Raw genomic sequence first — 25377 nt, 5'->3', positions numbered from 1 at the left:
GTTCTTCAAGACAAATTCCAGACTCCTTGATGGAAACTGTTTGGTATCACCCTAAGATATGGTGGATGTATTCATTCCAATGGGGACTTGTTCAGGCTAAAGCATTTTTAACCATTGTCTTGATTAGTTTGCTGCTTAGTGGTTCATATATTTTATATTTGGGAAACATTCCTCTCACTTGCATCATCTCTTTGCCTCCCCCTCCAGACAGGGGTGGGTGATCCAGAGCAATCCCTATCCCACTTCATAGTTTAAAAAATAGGCAAGGTGTTCACCAAATGCTTTTATTTCAAGGACCAATACTTTCCCCATGTCCTCCTTTCAGGAGAAAAGTGATTCAGGCAATCACTATATCTAGCTGCCTTTTGCCTTCATGCTTGCTATCATATCATGTACCTTCTTGTTCAGGGCTCCTCCATGGACCCCCTTTTTGCCCATGAGAAAGATAAGAGATTTGGAAGATTTCCCAATGCAGATGGACCTACTGTCGCCACCTTTGGTTCTGGTGTCCATGACAGCATCTTTCTCTACCAGCAAGTTGTCACGGATCACACTGCACTTTTTTCCAGCAATGGTGATCCCAGTTTGTAGGAAAGATTTTCTATCCTGCCCAGTGATCAGCCCAACTTCCTGAGGAGATATAGCTGCCAATAGACCTCCTGGTTTAGATGCCCATACAGACTTATTGTCAGAATGTCCAACAATTGCTACATCTTCAATATTCTTGTCTTTTAGGACTGTATTGATGTAAGCCTTCCAGTCTCCCATGCTGTCAGCTCTTGTGGCCTCTTTTATAAGCACTTCTCCTTTGGATCTCAGGATGTGGGATATTTTTTTCCTGTTAAGCCTAAAAACAAAATCTAGATGTATTTTAAAAAATCCACCTGCTTTTCCCAGGGTATCCCAGCCATGCTCCTGTAATTTCAGGTGATGTTATTAAACTTTCCAAAATATCATCTTGGGGCAAAAAAATGCCATATTTTTTTTCTCATAAACAAATTTTAATTTCTCGAGAAACTCAAACTGGTTGATTTCCCCCTTTTTTAAAAAAAAAATCAAAATTCAAGAGCAAGCCCCCCCCAAAAGGAAAACACGTACTGTAGATCAGATGGGAAGTTACCAAAATAAAATTATTTCTATATAGAAATATTGGGTGAAACAGCATAACTATTAAAAGTATTTGATATGTTCCAACCACCACCAGTTGGACCCCTAAAAATAACTATAAAGAATAAAAAATAACTTTGAAAGTGAACTTTGGTTCACAACTATGAATCTTTTCATCTGGGAATGCCTCATAGAGAACTAGCTGGTTACTGTCTCCTCAAACAAAGGAAAAACTTACTTGCAATACTTCCAGAAGTAACATTAGCTTGATGAGTTCCACTAGTTGGGATGGAAGGACTTGAAAAATATGCTTCTTGGAAAGCAGAAACCTCAAATTCCAGCTAGGAGTCTGGGCTCATGGAGAGCTAGAGATCAATCTTCTGGGCAGTTGAAATCTCAGGTGTCAAAAAGACAAGCAGAGATCACACCCACTTAGCCAGCCAAAGGCACTCTGAGCTCACAAGACAATTATTATTGTATTTATGCTTCAATTGTTGCTATGGCCCTCTTTGTGATGTCAGAAGTGTCTTCCCCATTGCATGCAACCCTTTATGACCTCATATCACCAAGGAAAGCAGAATTCTTCTTCCTCTTTCCAACTGTCTTGAAAGGAACACACACACACACACACAAACACACACACACACACACACACACACACACACACACATATATATATATATATATATATATATATATATATATATATATATATATATATATATATATATATATACACACACACACACACACACACACACACATGTAAATTTTTTGGATTGCTAACAAAGAATTAAAGGGCGGCTGATATGGCCATTTCAAACTCATTTGTTCTCAACAGTCAGCCATACCCTTCTGAGATTCAAACCTGGGCCGACTGCATCTTAAGCAGTTGTTATATATATATATGTTAAATGTTTGTTAAGCATTCAGAATACACTTGCTTGGTCCCAGACATGGGACAAATCTTATTTCCTGTTTCAGCCTAGCCCAAGGCCATCTACAGGCAGTAGCCACAGCAGTGGCAGCTCATATTTGTGTAATATTTTTTTTTGGCTTATTCTTTGTTAGCAAGCCAAAAAAAAAATTACACACACACACACACACACACACAAACATACACACACACACACACACACACACACACACACACACACACACATATATATATATATATATATATATATATATATATATATATATATATATATATATATATATATATATATATATATATATATATTTAATTCCATTTTTTTTAATTTTAATTCCATTTATATCCCGCCCTTCCCCGAAGACTCAGGGCGGCTTACAAGCTTAGCAATAGTCTTCATTCTATGTATATGCCTGCTTATTAGGGCTTTCACACACACCCCAAGCGGCATTATTACAAAGTCAGCTTATTGCCCCCAACAATCTGGGTCCTCATTTTACCTACCTCGGAAGGATGGAAGGCTGAGTCAACCTTGAGCCTGGTGGGATGCGAACCTGCACTAATTGCAGGCAGCTGGTGTTACTTAAGGAGGCATTAGCCCACTGCTCCACCAAGGCTCAGTATATATATAACATTTTAAATTTATTGATTTTTAATTAGGTAGATTTTAAAACACTTTAATGGAAGCTGATAAAAACTTAATTGTAAGACAAATATCAATAATGGAAGTCAGGTTATATTTGTTAAAGATTGCAGCTAAATGAGGGAATTAATTTTCTTAAGATTATTTAAAATCATGCTGCAATTGTGCAAAGTAAAGTTATGCAACATGAAATTATTCTTACAAATATATATTTTGAAATAAATTCTATTGAAATCAACTGAGTTTTAAAATAAACACTAATCCAGGGATAAACTCTATTAATAAAAATTAAAACAAACATCATTTGTATGTGCTTGATCGCAAAGGCTTCTGGTGGCCAACAATGTCATCATAAAATAAAATGATATCTAGGAAGGAAGGAAATACACACACATTCATACATTGATACACAAACACCACACATACATACCGTATATACAATATTACTTAAAATTTTGTGAATCTTTTGGAATTTTCAATATTCTTGCATAAATATTACCTCAACTGTGATAAAGCAAGTCCTAAAATTAGATAAAAATAATCCAATTGAGCAAATGAAGAATCAAAAATATACTTGATCATTTATTCATTGAAGAAAATGTTCCTAAACTATGTTTGTGGCAAAAGAGTGAATAGCTCCTCCCCCATGAATGCTGCTGAGTTCCAAGGTCTGTAAGATCGTGTCCTGGGGCTGGTTTGTGCAAGTCAACAGATTGTCCAGATATTAGAACTAAATTATGGCTGCAATCCTGCTTTGTTTGCACATACCCAATAAACATTGTGTCTCTCAAACTTGCTTGTGACTCACAGGAGCAGTTTGAGAGACCTTGCTTTTACCTAATCTGGTTCATTTTGCCTTCCAGTTAAATGTTAATCTTGTAAACTGATGAATTTTAAATATAAAAAGAGAAGAAATATTGTTTTGTGCTAACCTGAACTGCTACAGAAATATTAAGCCAAGCAGCATTGCTGTTTTTTTATTACAGTACCATCATTTGTGCATGTTTCTTGCAATCAGTTTGTTGCTGAGAAAATGAATTCTGGATGGAAAAGGAGTGGTATGTTGGCATACCATCAATATGGATAGCAATATTTTGGTTACTGAGCCAAAAAGATTAACAATCCAGAAAGCCAGCTTGTTTTGCACCTGTCCACGTGGATGCTTTAAACCAGGGCTTTTCAACCAGTTGTACAGGTACCACCTGTGGTACATTGGCACCTGGCAGGTGGTACGTGGCCATCCTAGAAAAGTGGTAGCGGGGGAGGGGAATGAGCTGAACCGGTGGCAGCACCACACAAGCCTGAGTGAGAGACGGCTGGAGCTGCAGGGCTGTCAGGGCTCAGCGGAAACGCCAGGATCAGCGCCAGGATCCAGCTGGAGCTCAGTGCTGATCCTGGCGCTTCTGCTGAGCCCAGAAGAAGCGCCAATCAGGTGGAATGTTGCAGCATCTCCAGGGTCTTGTGATTTACATTCAGATGCTTGGCAACTGATTCATATTTATGACGGTCAGTGTCCCAGGGACATGTGAAGTGACCAAAACCTGCTGCAACCACCCAGCGGGGGGGGGGAATAAAAACCAAACACCCCCACCCCACCCCCGCTACCAATCCTCAACAGAAATGCTCGCAGCAATGAAAACCTCGGACAGGAGGAAGAGCGCCGCCAGGCGGGCAGGCAGGTGTCTTGCTCGGCTGTGGCTTGGGGGGCACTTTTTTCAGTGCCGTTGTAACTTCGAACAGTCACCAAGCAAACTGTTGTAAGTCGAGGACTACCTGTACTTCATCCCTTTTTTTCCTTTTTTTTCCGGTCATCAAGTTTTTGACACCTTGCTAGGCGACTGGTGGTACTCGGGATGTTGCCATATCCTAAAAGTGGTACAGTGGGTGAAAAGGTTGAAAAGAACCTGCTTTAAACCAGTTGTGGAGAAAATACCTAGATTACGTGTCATATAGCTTTCGTGTTCACACGAGAAAATGCTGATAGGCCCCGGGCTCTGATCTAGGCCGCTTTTATGCTACTTTTGAGATTCCCAGGGGTGCACATTGCTCCGACGTATCCGATGACCGACATGACGGCAGCTGAAACATTAAAACCAACCCGTCACGTTTTCGTGCAGAATAACAAAGAGTTGGAAGGGTCCTTGAAGGTCATTTTCCTTCACTGAACTCATTAGAAATCCAGCGGTCCACTTGCATTCAATTGTTTTCATTTTATATCCTGGCGCATTAACACTTCAAGCGGCCCTAGCCTGTCTTCTAATAAACGACAGACGTTCCGAGATTGGTTTTAGGTACCACATGCCTTAAAACAGCGTTTCCCAACCTTTAGGAACTTGAAGATGCGTGGACTTCAACTCCCAGAATTCCCCAGCCAGCATAGCTGGCTGGGGAATTCTGGGAGTTGAAGTCCACGCATCTTCAAGTTCCTAAAGGTTGGGAAACGCTGCCTTAAAATCCCAGAAGTGCTCAGGGGCCGGCCAGCCAAGGCGCAACCAAGACACTCCCGTTGAAGAGACCCAGTCACCAAGACTAAACACGGCCTCTATGCCCCTCCCCACCCACCCCAATAGGCCTTCTCGGCCGAGCGCCGTCTCCGGCCTCCGGCGTGTTGAAGCGACGGGTAGGCTCCGCCTGTCCCAAAGAGCGGCTCTCAAAATCCTCCGCCCCCGTTACAGCGCTGTTTCTGCGCGGTTCTGCTGGCGTCGTCGCCATGACGGGCTCCGGTTCGTTTTCGCTGATGAAGCTCGGGTTTAGCCCGCTCTCCGCCTCCGCCGCTCTGGCTGCGCTGGTTACGCTGGGAATGACCGCGGCTTGGTACTGGTTATGGAGGGACCGGCGAAGGCCGCTGCGGTTGAAGCAGGTGGGCAGGGTGTCCGGGCTTTTCATCTACCCGATCAAGTCCTGCAAGGGTGTAGCCGTGGAGCAGGCCGAAGTAACGAAGTTGGGACTCCGGAACGGAGATCTGCGGGACAGGTAGGGGTCGGGTGGGGATGGGGCCAGGAGATAAATATGCCAAGAACTGTCCAATTCTGTCGTTTTTGCTGGGAAAGGAGCAGCTCTTAACTGCCTAACGCAGCGTTGTTTCAAGCAAGCTCCTGGCGTTGCCAATACTTGGTGTAGCTGCTCTGCATTTCGGATCACGTTCTCGAACCGGCTGCATCATCAGGCTACACATGAAGTCGCAACCCCTGGTTTAGAAACCACAGCGGCTGAGTTTTTTGTCAGGCGTTAATCCAAAAGCCATTAGGTTTAAAGTTACCCACATATTTTTTCTCTTTTTTCTGGTGTGTGTTTGTGCATTCGTTAGTGGTTCTTCCAGGCAGGGCTTTCGTTGGAACAAATTTGGCAATTTTAGATAAGTTTTTTTCCTTGGTGACCTCTCTGAATTTTCTTGCTCCTTCTTGTGTTTCTTTCCTTACCGGGTAAACAAAAAACAATTAAAATGAATTCTCAAACTTTGTGATTCCCTAAAATAATATATGAATTTGTGGAACACCCCCCCCCCAAATAATAATAAAACTACTGGTTTCAACTATAGCTAAGCAAGAAAAAAAATGAGATGGTTTTATTTTAACATTTACTACGGGGGTCCTTAATGTTTGTGACACTAAACCGGGCTTCTACTTTATTTTGACAAGGCTGAAGGTGGCTTGCATAGGTGAAATGAGAGCATGTTTTAACAGTACCTCCAGTTTGTGTGCACAAACCCCACTACTTGAAAACAAACAGGTCACACCTCTTCCCCAGGCCATTTTGACTCACATTTTGAAATGCCTTTCAATTGTTTTAAAAGGGGTTTGGAAGAACTTAAAAAATATGTAATAATAGAAGTAATAGAAATACTTGAGAAGTGTGTAAGTGGAAACTGGTTATGTTTAGATATCTATAAATTACCTGTGGCTGAGACATAGAGATCATCTCATAAAAGCTTTGGATGAAAGAACGTTGAATCAGAATTAAAACAGTACCAGAAGAATGGTTTTTACTATTTCAGTGAATGTTTCTATACTTCAAATTAAGAGTGCGTCTAGTCATGCCGGCCACATGACCACGGAGACATCCTCGGACAAGCGCTGGCTCTTCAGCTTTGAAACGGAGATGAGCACCAGCCCCTAGAGTTGGAAACGACTAGCACGCATGTGCGGGGGAACCTTTACCTTTACCTATAAAGGAATTACCCTTATGTGATGGGAATATATAAATAACTTGCTGTAGACCAGACATGTCAAACACAAGGCCCGGGGGCCGGATGCGGCCCGCGAAGTGGTTTCATGTGGCCCGCGAAGCCATCCTGGGAACAGTGAGGGAACGGCCCCCACTGCCTTGGCCCTAGCCCAGAGACCCTCCTTCTGCCAGAGACCCTCAGATCTGTCCCACTCCTGCCCAGGCCCCCATAGGCACCCTTGATGCGAACGATGTAGAGCTGGCCATGCCCACCCAGTAGGCCATACGCACTCTAGCCACACCCACCCAGTAGGCCACGCCCACCCAGGCCACACCCACCTGGCCCCTTGAGGGCAACCACAATGCTGATGCGGCCCTCAATGAAATTGAGTTTGACACCCCTGCTGTAGACTAATGAATTGTACAATTTTTGCAGAAAGCAACTGGTTGGAATTAATAGCTTAAATGCCCCCTTTTTATGATTCGATTTTGTGTTTTTCTGATATACTCCATAGTATACCTTGCTGCTTTGATCAAGATTAAATTATGATAGTTCAAGAGCTTCAAACGTTGCAGATGCCTATGCATGTACAGATACAGATTTTTTTAAAAAAATAGTATGTTAAATGCACATACAGAAATCAAAATTACTTCTGGAAAGTGGCATTCATTTCCCTCTCATTCCGTTCCCCTCTTGATGTTAAGCCTCTTGAATTAACAAAGTAAAGATAATAGAAGAATGTGGGATGCCTTGTAAAAATTTGACCCAGTTTATTGTTTACAATCAAAACAAGGATAGGGATATATTTTCTGAATCTTAATTGCAATGCCAGCTTCTCATGTTTGTCCAGGATTTTTCTCCCCCTTATATACTCTGAGCCTTTACTTCTTAAAAGCAAATATGTGCAATTTACAGTTGACATTTTTAGAGGGTTTTTTCATTCATTCATTGGAAACAGAATGGAAATTAATAAAAGGCGATGCTAAATTGGTAGTCTACTGTTCATGTTTTAGCATAAGTTACCTTTTGAAAGATAGGCTTGATTTTCAGTATTTAGAATATTTTTATATGTTTTTTAACTTAGATGTTGGCTTGTGATAAAAGAAGATGGACACATGGTGACTGCTCGACAAGAGCCTCGACTAGTGTTGGTCTCTATCACCAATCAAAATGGCTACTTGACTCTGAGTGCTCCAGAAATGAAGGACTGTCAAATTCCAGTCAGATTGTCAACCAAAAATCCAGTACGGAATTGCAGGTGCTTTTTCTTTTATGTTTTTTCAACTTCTTGAGCAACAGGGCAAAAAGTGACATATTTAGAAAAAGTACAAAATTAAAACTCTTCCCAGTTCTGCATTTTAAAACCAGTCTAAACTAGACCCTTCTAGAAAATGCTAGACACATATTTTGTACCTCATTTAGTTTGACCCTTGTATTAGTCTTGGGCCAACTGACTTTAATAAACCAGTTTAGGATCTTTGTCCCTCATGGGGATACCAACAACAGATTGATTCAAAAGTCCAATATAATTAATCTATTCCTTTAATGTACTTCTCAATTTAACACAGATTGCTTAGAGATATTCACAACTGGTTAATGCAATTTTAAAGTAAACATTTAAGATAAAAATCCACATTTTAATTGCAGCTATTAAGAATGCATAGAAAATCAACATAGAATAACAAAGAGAATCAAATCTTTTAATCAAACTTAACTATTTTTGTCCATTCATAAACTTTCTCCACATAACATTCCTATTCCTATGGTGCCCTAGTGAATGTAATTTATCATCAGAAGGGTAGGTCACATTATCACTCGTGCCTTTAGTTCTTTACGTTTCAGAAGCAAGATAGATGAGCTTCCCGTTATTATGAGTTGAACTGCTGTAGATTTTCTGGCATGGTGTCTTTCTTTCCCACTCCACCAACAGTTTATCATTTAACTTATGTTTGAATGTTATAAGGATGTAGTTTCCACCCCCTTCTCCAGCCCTTATTCATATGTACATGCATCATTCATACTAGTAAAAACATAATGTTAATTTACTTAAAGATTGTTTGGAGAACAATTCTGATGAGGCAAAACCAATGCCTGTGGGGGAATTATAGCTCAAATAGGCAGCTGCAAATGAGTTCCCAACTGCCAAAATTTTCTCGGGAAGAAATTGAGATCTGGAGATTGCCAATATGTACTTTAGACAGTTGATTTTTGTGAGTAGACAGTAGAAACCATCATTTTTACAACTGACTGCAATCGCTGGAAGTTATGAATTTCCTCATACTTCGAGCCATAAATGCAGTCTTTCAGGACTCAAGATTCTACAAACCTCATCCTTTTCATTATTTTGAAATTTTACCTTCATTGCTCCTTTAAGATTGAAAAATCTTGGAAGTCTACTAGTTGCTGTGTGGAATTCTATTCAATCCATTTAAAAAGAAACAGCATCACTTTGTTCCAGCTTTGTAAAAATCTTTATTTTTTGTAAGGTGATTTCAGAATTGTTTTTGTAAAGCTTTTATAAATGCTAGACTTTGTGATATCAAGTTAGAGTTTGAAGTTAATTATTAAGAGCCTTCTGTGTGGGAGAATCTGTCTTGTTTATATATCACTTGCACAACAATGATAGTAGAACACAAGATGGCTAATTTAAAGAAAATCTTTGGTTTATGGCCTGTGAACTTTTTCACTCCTCACTGGAACCAAAAGCTAAAGCAAGATGAACAAAATTCTTCTTATGATAACTGAAGCGGTTTCTAAGGTGGGTTTAACAATTACAGTTTAAAGAAATAGAAATACTATATACTCTATACTGCATGAACAAGAAAGAGAGCTGTGAAAATATCTACAGACCCCTCACATCCTGGACATAAACTATTTCAACTTCTTCCCTCAAGACGACACTACAGGGCATTAACACACCAGAATGACATAAGGATAGTTTTTTCCCCATGCCATCACTGCGGTTAACAACTAGTTCCTACAACACTGTCAAAATACTTAGTAAAGCTGTATTACTATGATACTCCTCATCGTTCCTATTACCTATCCTTATCTTCTTAGGGCTATAACTTTGCTGCTTGTATCTCACAATTTATATTGGTTTTTTTGTACCCTAGTATGAATTACGTCGTTTGCTTAGCTAGTACTTGATGAATATCACTAAGTGCTGCATCTTAGGATTTATGAGGAAGTATTGTATTTCATGATTTATGCTGAATGTATTTTCATATTGTATATGACAATGATTATCACTATTACTTGTATGTACACTGAGAGCTTATGCATCGGAAACAAACTCCTTGTATGACCAACCACACTTGGCCAATAAAGAATTCTAATCATCTAAAAATTGAAAAAGATATTGTAGACTTACCCTTTTAAAGTGAAATATAACAGATTTACAGGAGTCACTTCATGAAATTACAAGTGGACTTGAAAGATCAAAGAACCTTGAGAGAAGAGGGAAAGTTATTTGAAGAAAACATGAGTTAGAATTTTATTTATGGAACTTTTGGGGGGAAAGAAGGAAAATACATAAACTTTGCTAGCATTTTCCCACCCCTCTGGAGCCTTTCTGAGTCTTCTGGAGGAGAGGGAAAAATGCTGGTGGATGCCAGTGTCTGGATCAATATTTTCCCGTCCCTCCAAGGACTTTCTGGGCTGTGTGGAGGAGAGGAGAAAACACTGGTCTTCATCAGGTTTGAGGTCTGCTCTTTGAGTGCAAGGAAGAATTACTGTACTGACTTTCTGGGGAAACCAGCAGAGAGAATATAAGTGGCGATCACTTGATCACAGAGCACTTGGCAACAGCAATAAATGTGAACAGATTGCCAACCACTCAAAATACTGTCATATGAGAGTGGCAACACTGTTCTGAGGCCATCATGCCTATGAATGATTGTTAAATGAAGACTGTTCAATTCCATCAGCACAGTTCAAAACACACAAGAAATAAATTGGAGCAAGTTCAGAGAAAGGCTAACAAAATGGGGAAGAGTCTAATTAAGCTCTTTGAGGATTAGTTTTCAAATATTTGAAAGTTTGTCAAATATTTGAAAGTTAGAAGAGAGAGTGGACTTATATCTGCTGTTCCAAAATCAATGTTAAAACAACCAGGACAAGAACCAGTGGGTTAAAACTTAAAGAAGGGGGTTTAGATTAGACACTAGGAGGAACTTTCTGACTGTATGAACAGCCAGCCAATGGAAATGTGGCTACTACTCTGTTAGAGGTCTTCTGATAGAAATTGGATAGTCATCTTTCAGAGAATCTCTAGTAAAACCTGCACTGAGCAGGCAGTTGGACTAATTTACATCTGTGATCACTTTCAACTCTATGATTCTATTAAATATAATCGTAGTGTCCAGCAGAGATCTTATTTAATGCCTTTCACAATTGTTTTAGGCTATTTGGCTTTGATGTTGAAGGCAGAGATTGCGGAGAAGATGTTGCTCAATGGATTACATCCTACCTAAAGTCAGAACCATACCGCTTGGTTTGTTTTGAACCAAATATGGTTCCAAGAAATTCAAAAGATTTAATGGAACCTTTTCTTCCAACTGATAAGGTGAGCTTTGTGCTTGCAATGATCTATGGTGCATGTTTCACTTAAAGATGTGATTACTTTTTCTTAATAGAATAGGAATAGAGTAAAGCAGAGTAGAATAGAATAGAATAATAACTTTGTTGTTACTTTGAATGTACACAAATGGCATACATTAAAATGAAATTTCATTGCATACAGCTCTCAAAGGGTTACCACCTCCGATATATGTTACATAAATATGGCTAAATAAATACAGAATTATGCATATACCCACATATATTATATGACACAGAGAAGCAACATTCTAGTTTGGGTTATGTATACATGTGCATGGCAATAAAAACGAATTTTGTGAGTTTACCGGATGGATGGCATAGGGAGCAAAGCTATTACAGAATCGGGTAGTCCTGCTAGAAATACTTCTAAACCTCCTCCCAGAGGGGAGCAACAGAAACAGACTGTAAAGTGGGTCTGTGGGGTCTCTAACAATGCTTTCATCTCTAAGCACATAGCGCTTAAAGTAGCAACCTGAATACCAGGAAGCAAGCTTCCTATGATCTTCTCAGCTGTCCTTACCACTCTCTGTATGGACCTTCTATCTGAGGCACTGCTGCCACCAAGCCAGACAGTGGTGCAGTTTGTTAAAATGTTTTCAATCGTGCCTCTGTAAAAAGTGGCCAGGACAGAAGGAGAAAGATTTGTTCTTCTCATTTGCAGGAAATGCAGACGCTGGTTTGCAGGCTTCACTAAGGATGACGGGTGGAGAGACCAATTCAATAATGTACATTCATACATCTCTGTATAGGAATGGCAATTGGTACTAAAAGACAACTATAATGGAAAAGTGTCACTGTGTGGGAGATCCCTTTGCAAGGAGAGCTACCTTGATAATCAGTTTCCAAGTGGTGACTGGCTGGGTCCTTTTTTTTCTAAAACCTAAATAGATTTGATTGTAATGTGACAAATATACTTATTCTTCAGTAAATTGCTGTAGTCAGATATTTTTATTTATTTATTTTTTTATTTTAATTCCATTTATATCCCGCCCTTCTCCGAAGACTCAGGGCGGCTTACAATCTAAGCACAAATCAATTAAACACATAGTTTAATAAGTCTGAAGGGACGCGGTGGCTCAGTGAGTTAGGACGCTGAGCTTGTCGATCGGAAGGTCGGCAGTTTGGTGGGTCGAATCCCGAGTGCCGCGTAACAGAGTGAGCGCCTGTTACTCGTCCCAGCTTCTGCCCACCTAGCAGTTCGAAAGCACGTAAAAATGCAAGTAGAAAAATAGGGACCACTCCGGTGGGAAGGTAACAGCGTTCCGTGCGCCTTTGGCGTCTAGTCATGCCGGCCACATGACCACGGAGACGTCCTCGGACAAGCGCTGGCTCTTCGGCTTTGAAACGGAGATGAGCACCGGCCCCTAGAGTTGGAAACGACTAGCACACATGTGCGGGGGAACCTTTACCTTTACCTTAATAAGTCTACCAGCTATCACAAGTAGTCCTTGGTTATCAGTGGCAATTGGGATTGGAATTGGCATTGCTAAATAATGCAGTTATAAACCACAATGTCATATGACTATGCTGCTTAGTGATGGGAGTTCTTATTGTCATTAAGCAAGGACCTTACATGACAGCAACATCTGACTTCCTGCTGGCTTCCCCATTGTTTTTGCTTATGGGAAGCTGACAGGGAACATTGGAAATTGCAATCATGACCATGGCTCATTGTGACATAATCTTAAACCACTTGCTAAATGCCTGGACCATGCGGATGATTGTCATTAAGCAAGGACCTTACATGACAGCAACATTTGACTTCCTGACAGCTTCCCCTTTGATTTTGCTTATGGGAAACTGACAGGGAACATTGGAAATTGCAATCGTGACCATGGCTCATTGTGACATAATCTTAAGCCACTTGCTAAATGCCTGGACCATGTGGATGCTGCAGCAGCAGGAACTCCAAGGACTGACCTTAACTACCATTTGTTCAAAGCTGTCATGGGCTTGAATGATTGTTGAACAAGTGGTTGTTAAACAAAGACCCACCTGTAGAGACAATTATTTGGGGATTGCTTCCTTTTGTGCTACAGATTGACCCTCTCTCTGTATTTTATGTAGATGTTTTGACACTGTTCATTTATGGAATATACTTCTCTAGATTGCCTATTCTGACTGTAGCCCTGTCATGCTCATCTCTGAAGCTTCTTTGGAAGAGCTTAATTCCAGAATGGAGAAGAAAGTTCAAATACATAACTTCAGGCCAAGCATTTTGGTGACTGGCTGTGGTCCTCATGAGGAGGTAAGGTTGGGTGTAATTTTTTAGTTCACATTTAGAATAATTTTGGACTTACATATGCATGTAACTGTTTAATGAAACTTTTAAAACTGGTACCTCTCATATGAGCCAGCCAGGAAGCTGGCTGGAAATCTAGAAAATGAACATAAGGCAGTTAATACATTGGTAAAAAGTTCATGTTATTGCCAATTATCTTGGCAGGGAAGGAAAGCTTTTTTTTCTTTAGTATAGCCCTAAATTTATAGAAGTGGGGAGGCTATCTAGTGTGGATAAAAGTAATAATGTTAACTAGTGCTGACCAGAATATTTTTTGAATTATTTTATTCAACAAAAAGTTCTGATGTAAGTTATTTCTCCCATCCTGGCAAGTGGAAATATCAATCTGCTCTTTATTTGGTCACAATGGGTTTCTAGACTAAAGGTGAAATCAAACCTAAAACTCAGTGGTAAAGCATAAAATGCATGATGAAGCTATGCAGTGTCTAATTTATTTACACTGAATAATAGGACTTAAAAAAGTATCCTTTTTTGAGGAAAACCAAAGAACTTGTGAGGCAAGCTAGAGTTCCTGGACTCTAAAGCTTTAGATTAGGTTAAAGGTTAGTTTTCGTAAATAATATTCATTCCAAAAATAATGTTGTCATTCTAATGTGTAGCAGAAATGAGCATTTGGAGAAATTACTCCAGTATTGTTGGTGAGATTCTTATATCAGCTAGGCAGTATTTATCATACTGAATTTTATTTCTTTCCCTCACACACATATAGACAAGATAGTTTCAAAGTTTGTTTCTTTGCTGGCAAACTTGCAGAAGTCTTCTGATCCAGCATGATGTTCTTCTGGTTCCTTTCTTTTCCCAATGCCTTTCATCAAAATCACCTCTGGAAGGTTAGGACAGCAGTCACCAAACTTTCCAGCTTGGTAGCCCAGCGGGGGGGGGAGGTGATGGTTCTGTGTGAGTGGCAGTAGTGGACTGCGGCCCAGGAGTTGGGGACCCCTGGGTTAGGACACTTTCTGAAAATTGGGGAGCCTGGAGCAGGCAATTGAAAAAGGTAGGAATTGTCCCCATAAAAGAAAAACAAGAAATTTAAGAGGAAACCAACATGGCTGCACAAAGATCTGACAAACTGCAAGACAAAAAGGACAAATACAAAAAATGGAAAGAGGGGCACATAACTAAGGCTGATTGTCAGCAGATAGCCAGAACACGCAAGGATGAAGTCAGGAAAGCAAAGGCTCAGAACGAACGAAGACTTGCAACAGAAATCATGGATACCGTATTTTCCGGCGTATAAGATGACTTTTTAACCCATGAAAATCATCTCAAAAGTTGGGGGGTCATCTTATATGCCCAGTCGTCTTATACGCCGGAAAATCAGCGAGCCCGGGAAGGCACGCCCTCCCCTCTCACTGTGGAGGAATCAGGGCAGGCTGGCGTCTGGCGGGAGCCGGCAGGGCAGTCCTGCGCACACACGTGCTCCCCGGCTGTTAAGGAGCACTCCTTAGCAGCCGGGGAGTGCGCGCGTGTGCAGGACTGCCCTGCCGGCTCCCGCCCGACGCTCTTCCCTCTTGAGGCAGCATCGCTCCCCGGCTCCTAAGGAGTCCTCGGGGATGCTGCCTCAAGAGGGAAGAGCGTCGGGCGGGAGCCGGCAGGGCAGTCCTGCACACGCGCGCATTCCCTGCTCCTTAGCAGCCGGGGAGTGCGTGTGTGCGCAGGACTGCCCTGCCGGCTCCCGCCAGACGCCAGCCTGCCCTGCTTCCTCCACAGTGAGAGGGGAGGGCGTGCCTTCCCGGGCTCGCTGATTTTCCGGTGTATAAGACGGAAAATCTTGAAAATCATCTCAAAAGTTGGGGGGTCGTCTTATACGCCCAGTCGTCTTATACGCCGGAAAATACGGTAATAAAAGTTTCTTCCAATATATTAACAAGAAAAAAGTCAAGGAAACTGTAGGACCACTAAAGAGAGAAGATGGCAAGGAAATAACAGGCAACAGGGAGAAAGCAGAGCTGCTTAACTCATACTTTCTGTCAGTCTTCACACAAAAAGAAACTATAGCCCAACATACCCCAAAACCACTGCAAACGACAAATTACAAACATTAAAATAAGCAAGAAAATGGTAAGAGAACACTTATCCGACCTTGACAAATATAAATAACCGGGACCCAACAGATTACATCCCAGAGTTCTGAAAGAGCTGGCAGACGTTATCTCAGAACCATTGCACCACATCTTTCATAAATCCTGGAGCACTTGTTATTCTTTTTTTATTGGTTTCTTTTAAAACATTTACACTCAGGTCAGAATGCTCATAATCAGAATTCATTTGAGCACATTGAATTGCCTTGGATCATAAGAAATAAAATACCAAACCATTATATTTTATAGGATACCTGGAATGATATTATAATTGGAAACGTACAAATGAGAGGGGCAGTGGCCTGTCCCAGGTATGCATTTTTTGTTACGTATTTTATGGCCAAAATTAATTTAAGGCTGTTGCTACCTCATTCAACTTTCTCATTGTAGGTGTATTCTTACAACAGTTGATCCAGATACTGGCATCATAGACAGAAAAGAACCTCTTAATACTTTGAAAAGGTAATAAAATATTTTGACATCTTCAATACAATTGACGAGAGCCAGTTTGGTGTGGTTAAGGTATTAGGCTAGAAACTGGGAGACTATGAATTCTAGTCCCATCTTAGGCACAAAGCAGTTGGGTGATCTTGGTCCAGTCATACACTCTCAGCCCTAGAATGGAAGCAATGGCAAACCAATTCCAAAGATGTTGAAAAAAATAAACCCCATTGTGTGTGGGTTTCTCCAGGCAGTTGCTGGTATGTGTGTGTGTGTGTGCGTGCGCGCGCGCACACACACACACACACACACACTGCATGATTGTGGTTTTTTCCAAATGTGGCAATTATCTTTGCACATTTTGGAGGGCTAGAATTTTATTGAGAACAGCCTTCCACAACCTGGTACCCTCCAGATGAGATTAGACTTCAGCTGGAAGTTACATTCCCAGGATAGATAGGTAGTTCATCTTCAGTGTTGCAGTTGTCTTACCTAGTTTTCCTCTTTAATGTTCTTAATAATTTTATGTAATAGTTGAAATAAATATAATTTAAATTTAAAAAATGAACATATAATTTCAAGTACAATGCAACTTTTAAGAATATATGTTACACGACAGTCCCACTGAGTTCAGTTTAACGATAGTCCAAACAATTATGTTTAGGTTTCAGCTTCAATTTTAGACTTTCAAAATAGTTGTTACTATGTGATTGTGAGATTTAGTAGCAATCTGGATTTTTAGGCATATAGGAAACTAATGTTTATTAGCTTCTTATAATAAAATATCTGCTTATTTGAAAACAGTTAACTGTTTTATGAGTAATTCATTATGATCTTATTTTTTTCTAATAGTTACCGTTTGTGTGAGCCTTCTGAAAAGCATATATACAAATCAAGCCCTTTGTTTGGGTGGTACTTTGGAGTAGATAAAACAGGAACACTTAAGGTTGGAGATCATGTTTACAAGATAATGTGGTAAAAGAAAAATCTCAAATGGAAATGCATTTTTGGTATCTTTTTTGAAGGTGAATGTCTAACGAAAATTTTCTATCTTTCATCTACGAATACTTTCTGTAACATGTTAAATGCAATTGTATTGGTTATAAATATTTTCTGCTTTCTAGAATTGAATCTAAAACACTGTCAAAATTCAAGTTTATATGGTAATTAATACAGAATGATTACGGAAAGCTTGTGAAAGATAAAATGAAATACGAGCCATCCATGTAATGTGTTGCAAAGAAGGCAAATGCAATTTTAGACTACATCAAGCTGAAGTATAATTTCCAAATCATGAGATATATAATCAATCCACTCTATTTCTTTTGTGGTTCAGTGCTGTAATTGAGCATCACACTTTAAAGTTTTCAAAGAAGTTTAAACAGGTTCAGAGGTTGGCAAAAATAATTATGGGATAAGAAGCTAAGATTTTGAAGAGAGACTGAAGCAGGGGTGTGTGATTACCTTGAAAAAAGATAGTTTAGGGGGCTATAATAATTGTTCATATAACTGAAAGGATGTCACATGGAAGAAGGTTAAGATGGTTATTAGTGTATTTAATTAAATATAGGGTGGATAATGATGATTTTTTTTAAAAAAAAATTAAAAAATCAGATTTTGTTTTTTATTTTTATCAAATTTATTTTAATAAAATGCTTTTGGAGTAAAAATATATCTAAATATAGTTTTCTATTTAAGATACATTAATAATTTAGTTTATTCAGCATGAAATGGAGCTTTGTTATGTAGCATGAGGCTGTATGTTCTGTAATATTTACATTTTTTGTAAACTCATTCAATGAATCCAAGCTCTGCATGCTGAGATAACATGCACTGCCTTGATGCATTCACACAATTTCACAGTAACCATGAGATAAATCATAAAACAAAGTTCAGGAATATTCCTTTATCCCATTGTTTTGCAAATCTATGTACATTTCAAACTATGATTGTTTGAAGAGAAATGCATCTATACCAGGCTCTAAGTATTTTAGTTAAATACAAGAATTTGAGTAGTTTTCCAAATATGTCTGATTAACCTATTAACCTAAAATTGGTTGTGATATTGCTGTTTTACTAACCTGGCATCTTATTCTAAGTAGGAAACCTTCATTTTGTTTACAAATAATATTAAAGATTCTAACTACCAGCAAGAATGAGTCCTTACATTTAAAGAGCACCTGCCATTTCAGATCCATCATGGCAGCGCCTGTTAGCGGGCATCCACTCACCTGCTGCCCGCCACATCCCTCACCTTCTTGTGTCACTGCCACATCACCAGCCGTCCCATTAAAGTGAATGGGACTGTTGGTGAGTCAACAGCGAGTCAAAGGAGGAGCCACTGCGGGACAGAGATGACAGTTGCTGTTTAAAAATTGTGATTTAAATCAAGTTGATTTAAATCAAGCCTTTTTACTAGTGATTTAAATCATGATTTAAATTGTGATTTCAATGGACTTGATTTAAATCAAATCCACCCTGATTAAATAGTAACTGATTCAAGTTATAGGGGGGGTAGGTTCCCATTAAGTGTCAAACACATTCCTAGGTGGCTCTACTGTTATTGACATCTGCTGCTTTTTCTTAAATTTAATCATGGTTTTTAAATTTTTCTTGGTAATTATTTTTATATGGTACTGTTTTATAGTTTTATTGCTAATTGTTTTTTGTGAGATGGGTAGCTATATGAATTTGATGAATAAATGAATCAATCAATCAGTCAATCAATGAATACTAGTTTGACAGTGGAACCAGTGAAATGAGAGAATGGTGGGGCTCTCTCATCTGCCTGATATGTTCACGCAGAGGGCCAACTGTCTGAGATGGTTTAATTTGGATTCCAGCACCAGACAGGGGTTTGGACTTAATAGCCTAAATCAGTGATGGCGAACCTTTTAGAGACCAGGTGCCCAAACTGCAACCCAAAACCTACTTATGTATCATCGGGTGTCGGGTAGGTGTGGCCCATTGGGTATGCATGGCCCATTGGGTGGGCGTGGCTGCAGTGGTAATGGTAGACTGGGCGGGACTAAAAAGTTCAATCAATCCCAACTTGGCGAGATCTTTTTTTTTCCTGCAAGAAGTTGAAATTGATTGATTGAACCTTTTTTTTTTGCACATGGTGGTGGAGGCCTAAAGCAAAAAGGTTTTATAAAACCCAGCTGAATGCCTAGGACTGGGGCGATGGCGCGCGTGCCCACAGAGGGGGCTCTGCATGCCACCTGTGGCACGCGTGCCATAGGTTCGCCACCACAGGCCTAAATGATTTCTTTTAGCTCTGTAAATTTAAGTTCCTAATTCTTCACCGTCAATCCATATTTTTATATATCTTATTCTATTACTTGGAACTAAGTTGCATTGATTTCAATATGATTTTGTTATAATATGATAATGTCAAATTTCACATCTCCTTATTCCTTTTATTTTATTCACAAAGATAGTTTAAAATATGTATCGATAAGTTTTCTTTATATCATGATTTGTATCCAATTTATTTTTAAGTGATGAAATTATTAACATTGGTAATATATGCTCTTGCTTATAAGAATATTATCAGGTTACTGAATGTAAACCTTGCAAGTGATACAGGAATTATTTGATTTTTAAAATTAAAAATATAAAATGTACAAGTGTTTTTCCATGTAATTATTTATCTGAAATTACTGAAAGAATATATTTGCAAAATTATTAAGAACCTTATTTTGTATAATAATATGATTTAGGGTGATTAAATTACACATATCATAGAATTATGGATTTGACATAAGAATGTAGTTCCTTTTTTGGTGCGTGCTTTTTCTTTATTCTGCAGTATATGTTCTTGGCATTGCTGTCAGCAAAAGGTACCATGGAATTTAAAGGTCAAATGCTCCCCTAAAATGATAAATAGTGTGATACTTTTTCATATACTGTATGAAACCAATTGGAACCCATTCCCACAACATCTCTGCCACCCTGAGTCTTCGGAAAAGGGCGGGATATAAATGGAATTAAAAATAAATAAATAAAAAATAAATAAAATCTCTGAGCCTCTTTAACAAGCCAGGAGAGGCATGAATCTAAAGAGCAGATGGTTGAGCTCCCAGGCCCAAGAACCCTGTCCACTTCTCAGGTCCAAGGAGTTCAAACTGTTCACGTCAACTCCATCCAGCTACATCTTTATTGCTCTTCCCTTTTCCTTTTATACATTTTTTAATTTCTCCTGTCATACTTTCATTTATAATACAAGTGGGCAGAAATGCTCATGCACTATACATATATTTCCACTTTTTTCAATAAGCGTTCCTTCAAACAGACGAAATATTATTCACTATCTTTCAGCATTTGTTCATCTTAAAATTTACCTGTCCATTTCCCGCTATAAGCAATCAACGGAAATTCATCAACATGCTCTAGGGTTTTTTTTATGCATAATTTGCAATTGTTCACTGTTTCCCTGCCAAACATAGCTACCAAAGGGGGAGCAGCATCTGCAGGACTTGCTGCTTTTATCAGAATGAGGAAAGAGATGTCATGGTATCGCCCAATATAACAAACTTTGCCTCTTTAGTATTTGCATGCAGTGTCGTGATCCACATACAAAAGCAGTGAGATTTACATCGTGTCACCATATCATTTTCATCATTCTGTCTTTCCATATTCTTCCTGCAGAACTTCCTGCGGCCTCTTGGTGTTTGATATTTTTCATTATATCATTTATGTAGCATTACATAGCAATAATTTGGATTCTCCGTCAACAACATGGCATCATGCGAATACTAAAGTACACATTCCTTTTCTTTCTCCTCTTTCTATTTTGTTCATTAATTCATGCAGTCTTCTTACCTTACAATCTTCTATATGCCATGGTCATTACCAAATGGGCTATATAGCTACTGAGCTCTACCACCCATCTTGGCTTTGAAACTTTCACACAACCTTTTTAGTGAGATGGGATATCAATCTTAGTTGTCCCCAAGCTGGATGCAGCGCTCCCTGATAAAGGGAAGGAGAGTATCGGTCAGCTCTGAGACATAAAAGCCAAGCGTACACTGTAAATGCAATAAAACCCTAGGTTTATTTCAAATATGTTCACATTATTCTATTGAAATTGGAATCCTAAGACTACCTTACAGGGCAACTTATTGTTGGCTCATATCTCAACTAGTACACTAAGTTTTCAACATGTTTTCCAACCTTTGTCAATTTTTAAGATATAATTTTGAATGATTAACTTTTCCTAACACTGTTTTGAAAACTGTGTTCCAGTAACCTGACCTTGAAATAAGGTTATCAGATATCTGACAAAAAGAGGATGGCTCATGGTTTGTGTCTTCAAGCCCACCACCTGGTAGCCTTAGCTTTAAAATCTAATATTGTCTGGCTTTTTGAATTTTTTTAAATTTTGGACTGTTTTCACAATAGTAATTATTCAAAAATTTGTGTGTTGGGAAATGTCTGCTTTTTTCCCCTTCCATGGACAGACCTGACAGTCTACGTTATTTCCTGATTCCAGCAATCTAGTTCAATCCAGCCTCTTCAAATCTGTGATCACTGTAGGCTGTGGATCGCATGACTCATAGGTGTCTGGTGAAAACTGAAAAGTGCACTGTCATAGATTTATATTATGTTTAGTTATAAATTCTTAAAAATAAAGATTTGTTGGGAAAATACTACAATTGAAAAATCAGCCTTTCTGATGCTGGAAAAAGTAATCACACATGAATAAGCCCAAGACATCAAAAAAAACTACAGGTAATCCTCGATGTACAACAGTTCATTTAGTGACTGTTCAAAGTTACAACAGTCCTGAAAAAAGTGACTTATGATCATTTTTCACACTTGTGACCATTTCAGGATCCCCATGGTCATGTGATTTGCATTCAGATGCTTGACAGCTGGTTCATATTTATGAGGGTTGTGGTGTCCTGGGATCATGTGATCATCTCCTGCAACCTTCTGACAAGCAAAGTCAATGGGGAAGCCAGATCCATTTAACAACCGTGCTACTAATTTAACATCTGCCTAGAAAGGGTGGAGGTTGCAAGGCTGCTTCTGACCTGAGTTTCCAATGGAGGAGAAGAGCCACGTAAGACATGATCAAACATTTAGGCAGGAAAAGTGAAAGGTATAAGTACAGATTGGGCGAGACCTGGCTTAAAAACAATAACTGTGAGAGGGACCTTGGAGTCCTAGCAGACGATCACTTGACTATGAGCCAGCAGTGTGCAGCAGCAGCAGCCAAAAAACTAATACAATCCTGGGTTGTATAAACAGGCATAAAATCAAGATCACACAAACTATTAGTACCGCTTTATAAAACCCTAGTAAGACCACACCTGGAATACTGCAGCCAGTTTTGATCACCATATTACAAAAAAGATGTTGAGAGTTTGGAAAAAATCCAGAGAAGAGCAACTAAGATGATCAAAGGCCTGGAGATTAAAACATAAGAAGAATGGCTGCAGGACTTGGGTTTGACTAGTTAGATAGGTAGATGATAGATAGATAGATAGATAGATAGATAGATAGATAGATAGATAGATAGATAGATAGATAGATAGATAGATAGAAAGATAGATAGACAGACAGACAGACAGACAGACAGACAGACAGACAGACATAGATAGATAACCTTTATTGTCATTTTTTTCCTGTGGGCACAATGGCACATTAAAAATGAAAATTAGTTGCTTCCTTTCAAAGTGTACACATACATAACACATTTTGAACATACTATATACAACATATGTATAGAGTAGACCTACATCCTTACGTATAAGTAATATATAAATATTCACTGTCATCTTGAATACATAACAGAAGGAAAAAGCTTTAGAGTCCACAAGGTCAATACTGTATGGAACAAAGCTGTGACTGAATCTGGATGTTCTGCTTCAGATACCACGGAGCCTCCTCCCAGAAGGTAATAAGGAAAACAGATTGTGAAGAGGATGAGTAGTGGACCAGATAATCTTATGGAACAACACTTCTGTGCTATGTCCTGGATGGAAGGGAGGGAACTGCCAATGATCTTTTCAGCCATCCTCACCACTCTGCACTGCCTTCCCGTCTGCAGCAGTGAGGCTTCCAAACCAGACTGTATTCCAGTATTTGAGGGGCTGCCACAAAGAAGAGGGGAGGGGGCAGTCACGTTATTTACCAAAGCACCAGAGGGCAGGACAAGAAACAGTGGTTGGAAACTGATCAGAGAAGCATACTGGAATTAAGGAGAAACTTCCTGACAGTGAGGACAATTAACCAGTGGAATAGCTTGCCCCCAGAAATCATGGGCGCTCCATCACTGGAGATTTTTAAGAAGAGGTTATTGGGGTGTCAAACGGCCGGCCCAAGGGCCGGATGTGTCAAGGCAAAACCATTGCCGGCAATGGAAAAAAAGTTGTGATACGTGGCACACGTCACTTGAAGTTGCAAGTTGCGAGTTTGACACTGTCACTTCTCTGAGATGGTATAGGACTATACGTTCTCCTGCCTGAGCAGGGGGCTGGACTCCAAAATCCCTTCCAGCTCTAATTCTAATTCTGTTCTACAGAAACTTTTCTAGCCGGAGGGCTGAAAGGCTTGGGCAATGAGCAGAAGCGAGACTCTCCTTTTCCGCCTTCCACTGCTATTACGACAAGGAGGAAGGTCAACCGCCACCTTTACAAGAGTCACCGACCGAGGACTGAGGCTCGTTTCTCCCACGCAGACTCCATCATGCCTGGCTCCGCGGGCCTTTTCCCCTTCTCAGGGCTGCCACTGCCTCAGAGTCTGCTCGCTTGGACTTACACCGTCGCCGCTCTCTTCTGCGGGGTCGCGGCGGCCTGGCGTTGGCAGCGGGGTCGTGGAAGCCACCGCCCGCGGCTGAAACAGGTGGGGACGGTGGCTGGTCTCTTCATCTACCCGGTCAAATCCTGCCGAGGGGTGGCTGTGAAGCGAGCCGAGATGACCAGGCTGGGCCTTGGGAGCGAGAAGCTGCGGGACCGGTAAGCAGGCCGCGGAAGAGCGGGCACCTTCGAGGAGCGGATTCGCTCCCGCGGCTCCGACTGCCTTGCTCTTTGGTACCTTTCCAAGGGGACTGCTTCTTTCAGGGTTGTTGTTTGGGACTGTAGTTCATCAACTCCCGATCCCGCTAAGTTGTCCTCGTAGGAATCTCTAGGTAACGTCGGAGGGATTGTTCTGAACGGCTTGCTTGTTTTTAACCACCTTGATGAGAACGGCGTTGTGTAATCTAAGTACTCAGTAACACCCACCGTCCCATTTCCCAGTTATCAAGTTCAATCCTTCGTAAGTGATTGCCACTGCTCCAAGGAAGGGAAGGAGAGGATCTAGTGTTGTTGTTTTTTAAAGCGAACTAAGCGAACTATTAGGAAAGTTTCTTGCTAGCCCGGGAATATGGAAGGATAGCCTAACAGTGTTTTTCAAACCTGGTAATTTTATGGGTGGACTTCAACTCCCAGAGTCAGAATTTTGGGGGTTGAAGTCCACCCAGCTTAAATTTGGGCAAAATAAAAATAAATAGTAAACAAAGAAAAGAAAATTGCAGAAGCGGATATTTGGAAGAGAGGGCAGGGAAGAGCAACAAAGATGATTAGGGGGCTGGAGGATAAAGCATATGAAGAGCGGTTGCAGGAATTGCAGGGGTGACACGATAGCAGTCTTCCAATATTTGAGGGGCTGCCACAAAGAAGTGTGTGTGGGGGTCAAATTATTCTCCAAAGCTCCAAAAGAGCAGGACAAGAAGCAACGGATGGAAACTACCGTAATCAAGGAGACAAGCAACCTAGAACTAAGGAGAAATTTCCTGACAGCAAGAGCAATCAACCAGTGGAACAGTTTGCCACCAGAAGTTGTGGGTGCTTCATCACTGGAGGCTTTTAGGAAGAGTCTGGACAGCCATCTGTCTGAAACAGTATACACTTTCCTGCTTGAGCAGAGGGTTGGACTAGAAGACCTCAAAGGTCTCTTCCAACTCTGTCATTATGTTACTCTGATTGCTGCTGTAAGGATCTTTACAATACAATTGAAAGCACTCTCTTACTTTCTTGCCCCTGTTTTCTAGAGGGATGCCTTACTCCTCTTCAGAAGGAATCCCTAACTGCATTGGCTAGTAGGAAATCTCTC

General features: G+C 40.1%; 2 protein-coding genes across 2 annotated transcripts in view; one reads left to right on the top strand and one right to left on the bottom strand.

Annotated features, from left to right (window-relative positions):
- Positions 1-354: 354 nt before the first annotated feature.
- On the bottom strand, positions 355-768 carry PFN3 (profilin 3; the record flags this gene model as incomplete). Its single annotated transcript, XM_081314305.1, has 1 exon — positions 355-768. The coding sequence occupies one exon, from the start codon at positions 766-768 to the stop codon at positions 355-357; it is 414 nt and encodes a 137-aa protein (XP_081170431.1).
- Positions 769-5341: 4573 nt separating this feature from the next.
- Positions 5342-25377, top strand: part of MTARC2 (mitochondrial amidoxime reducing component 2) — a gene marked incomplete at its 3' end in the record, with an annotated part of 28678 nt that continues 8642 nt past the window's right edge. The window contains exons 1-9 of the mRNA XM_081312810.1: positions 5342-5657; positions 7934-8107; positions 11254-11416; positions 13559-13699; positions 16084-16145; positions 16225-16296; positions 17128-17250; positions 19777-19796; positions 23807-24239. Of these exons, the coding sequence (XP_081168936.1) occupies positions 5395-5657; positions 7934-8107; positions 11254-11416; positions 13559-13699; positions 16084-16145; positions 16225-16296; positions 17128-17250; positions 19777-19796; positions 23807-24239 (1451 nt within the window). The 5' untranslated portion in view covers positions 5342-5394. The remainder of the gene's footprint in view (positions 5658-7933; positions 8108-11253; positions 11417-13558; positions 13700-16083; positions 16146-16224; positions 16297-17127; positions 17251-19776; positions 19797-23806; positions 24240-25377) is intronic.

Source organism: Vipera berus (genome assembly GCF_964194415.1).
Source record: "Vipera berus genome assembly, chromosome: 1".
NCBI classification, from domain to species: Eukaryota; Metazoa; Chordata; class Lepidosauria; order Squamata; family Viperidae; genus Vipera; species Vipera berus.
Note: the sequence above shows the minus strand (reverse complement) of the source record. Positions and strands in the feature narration are given on the sequence as shown.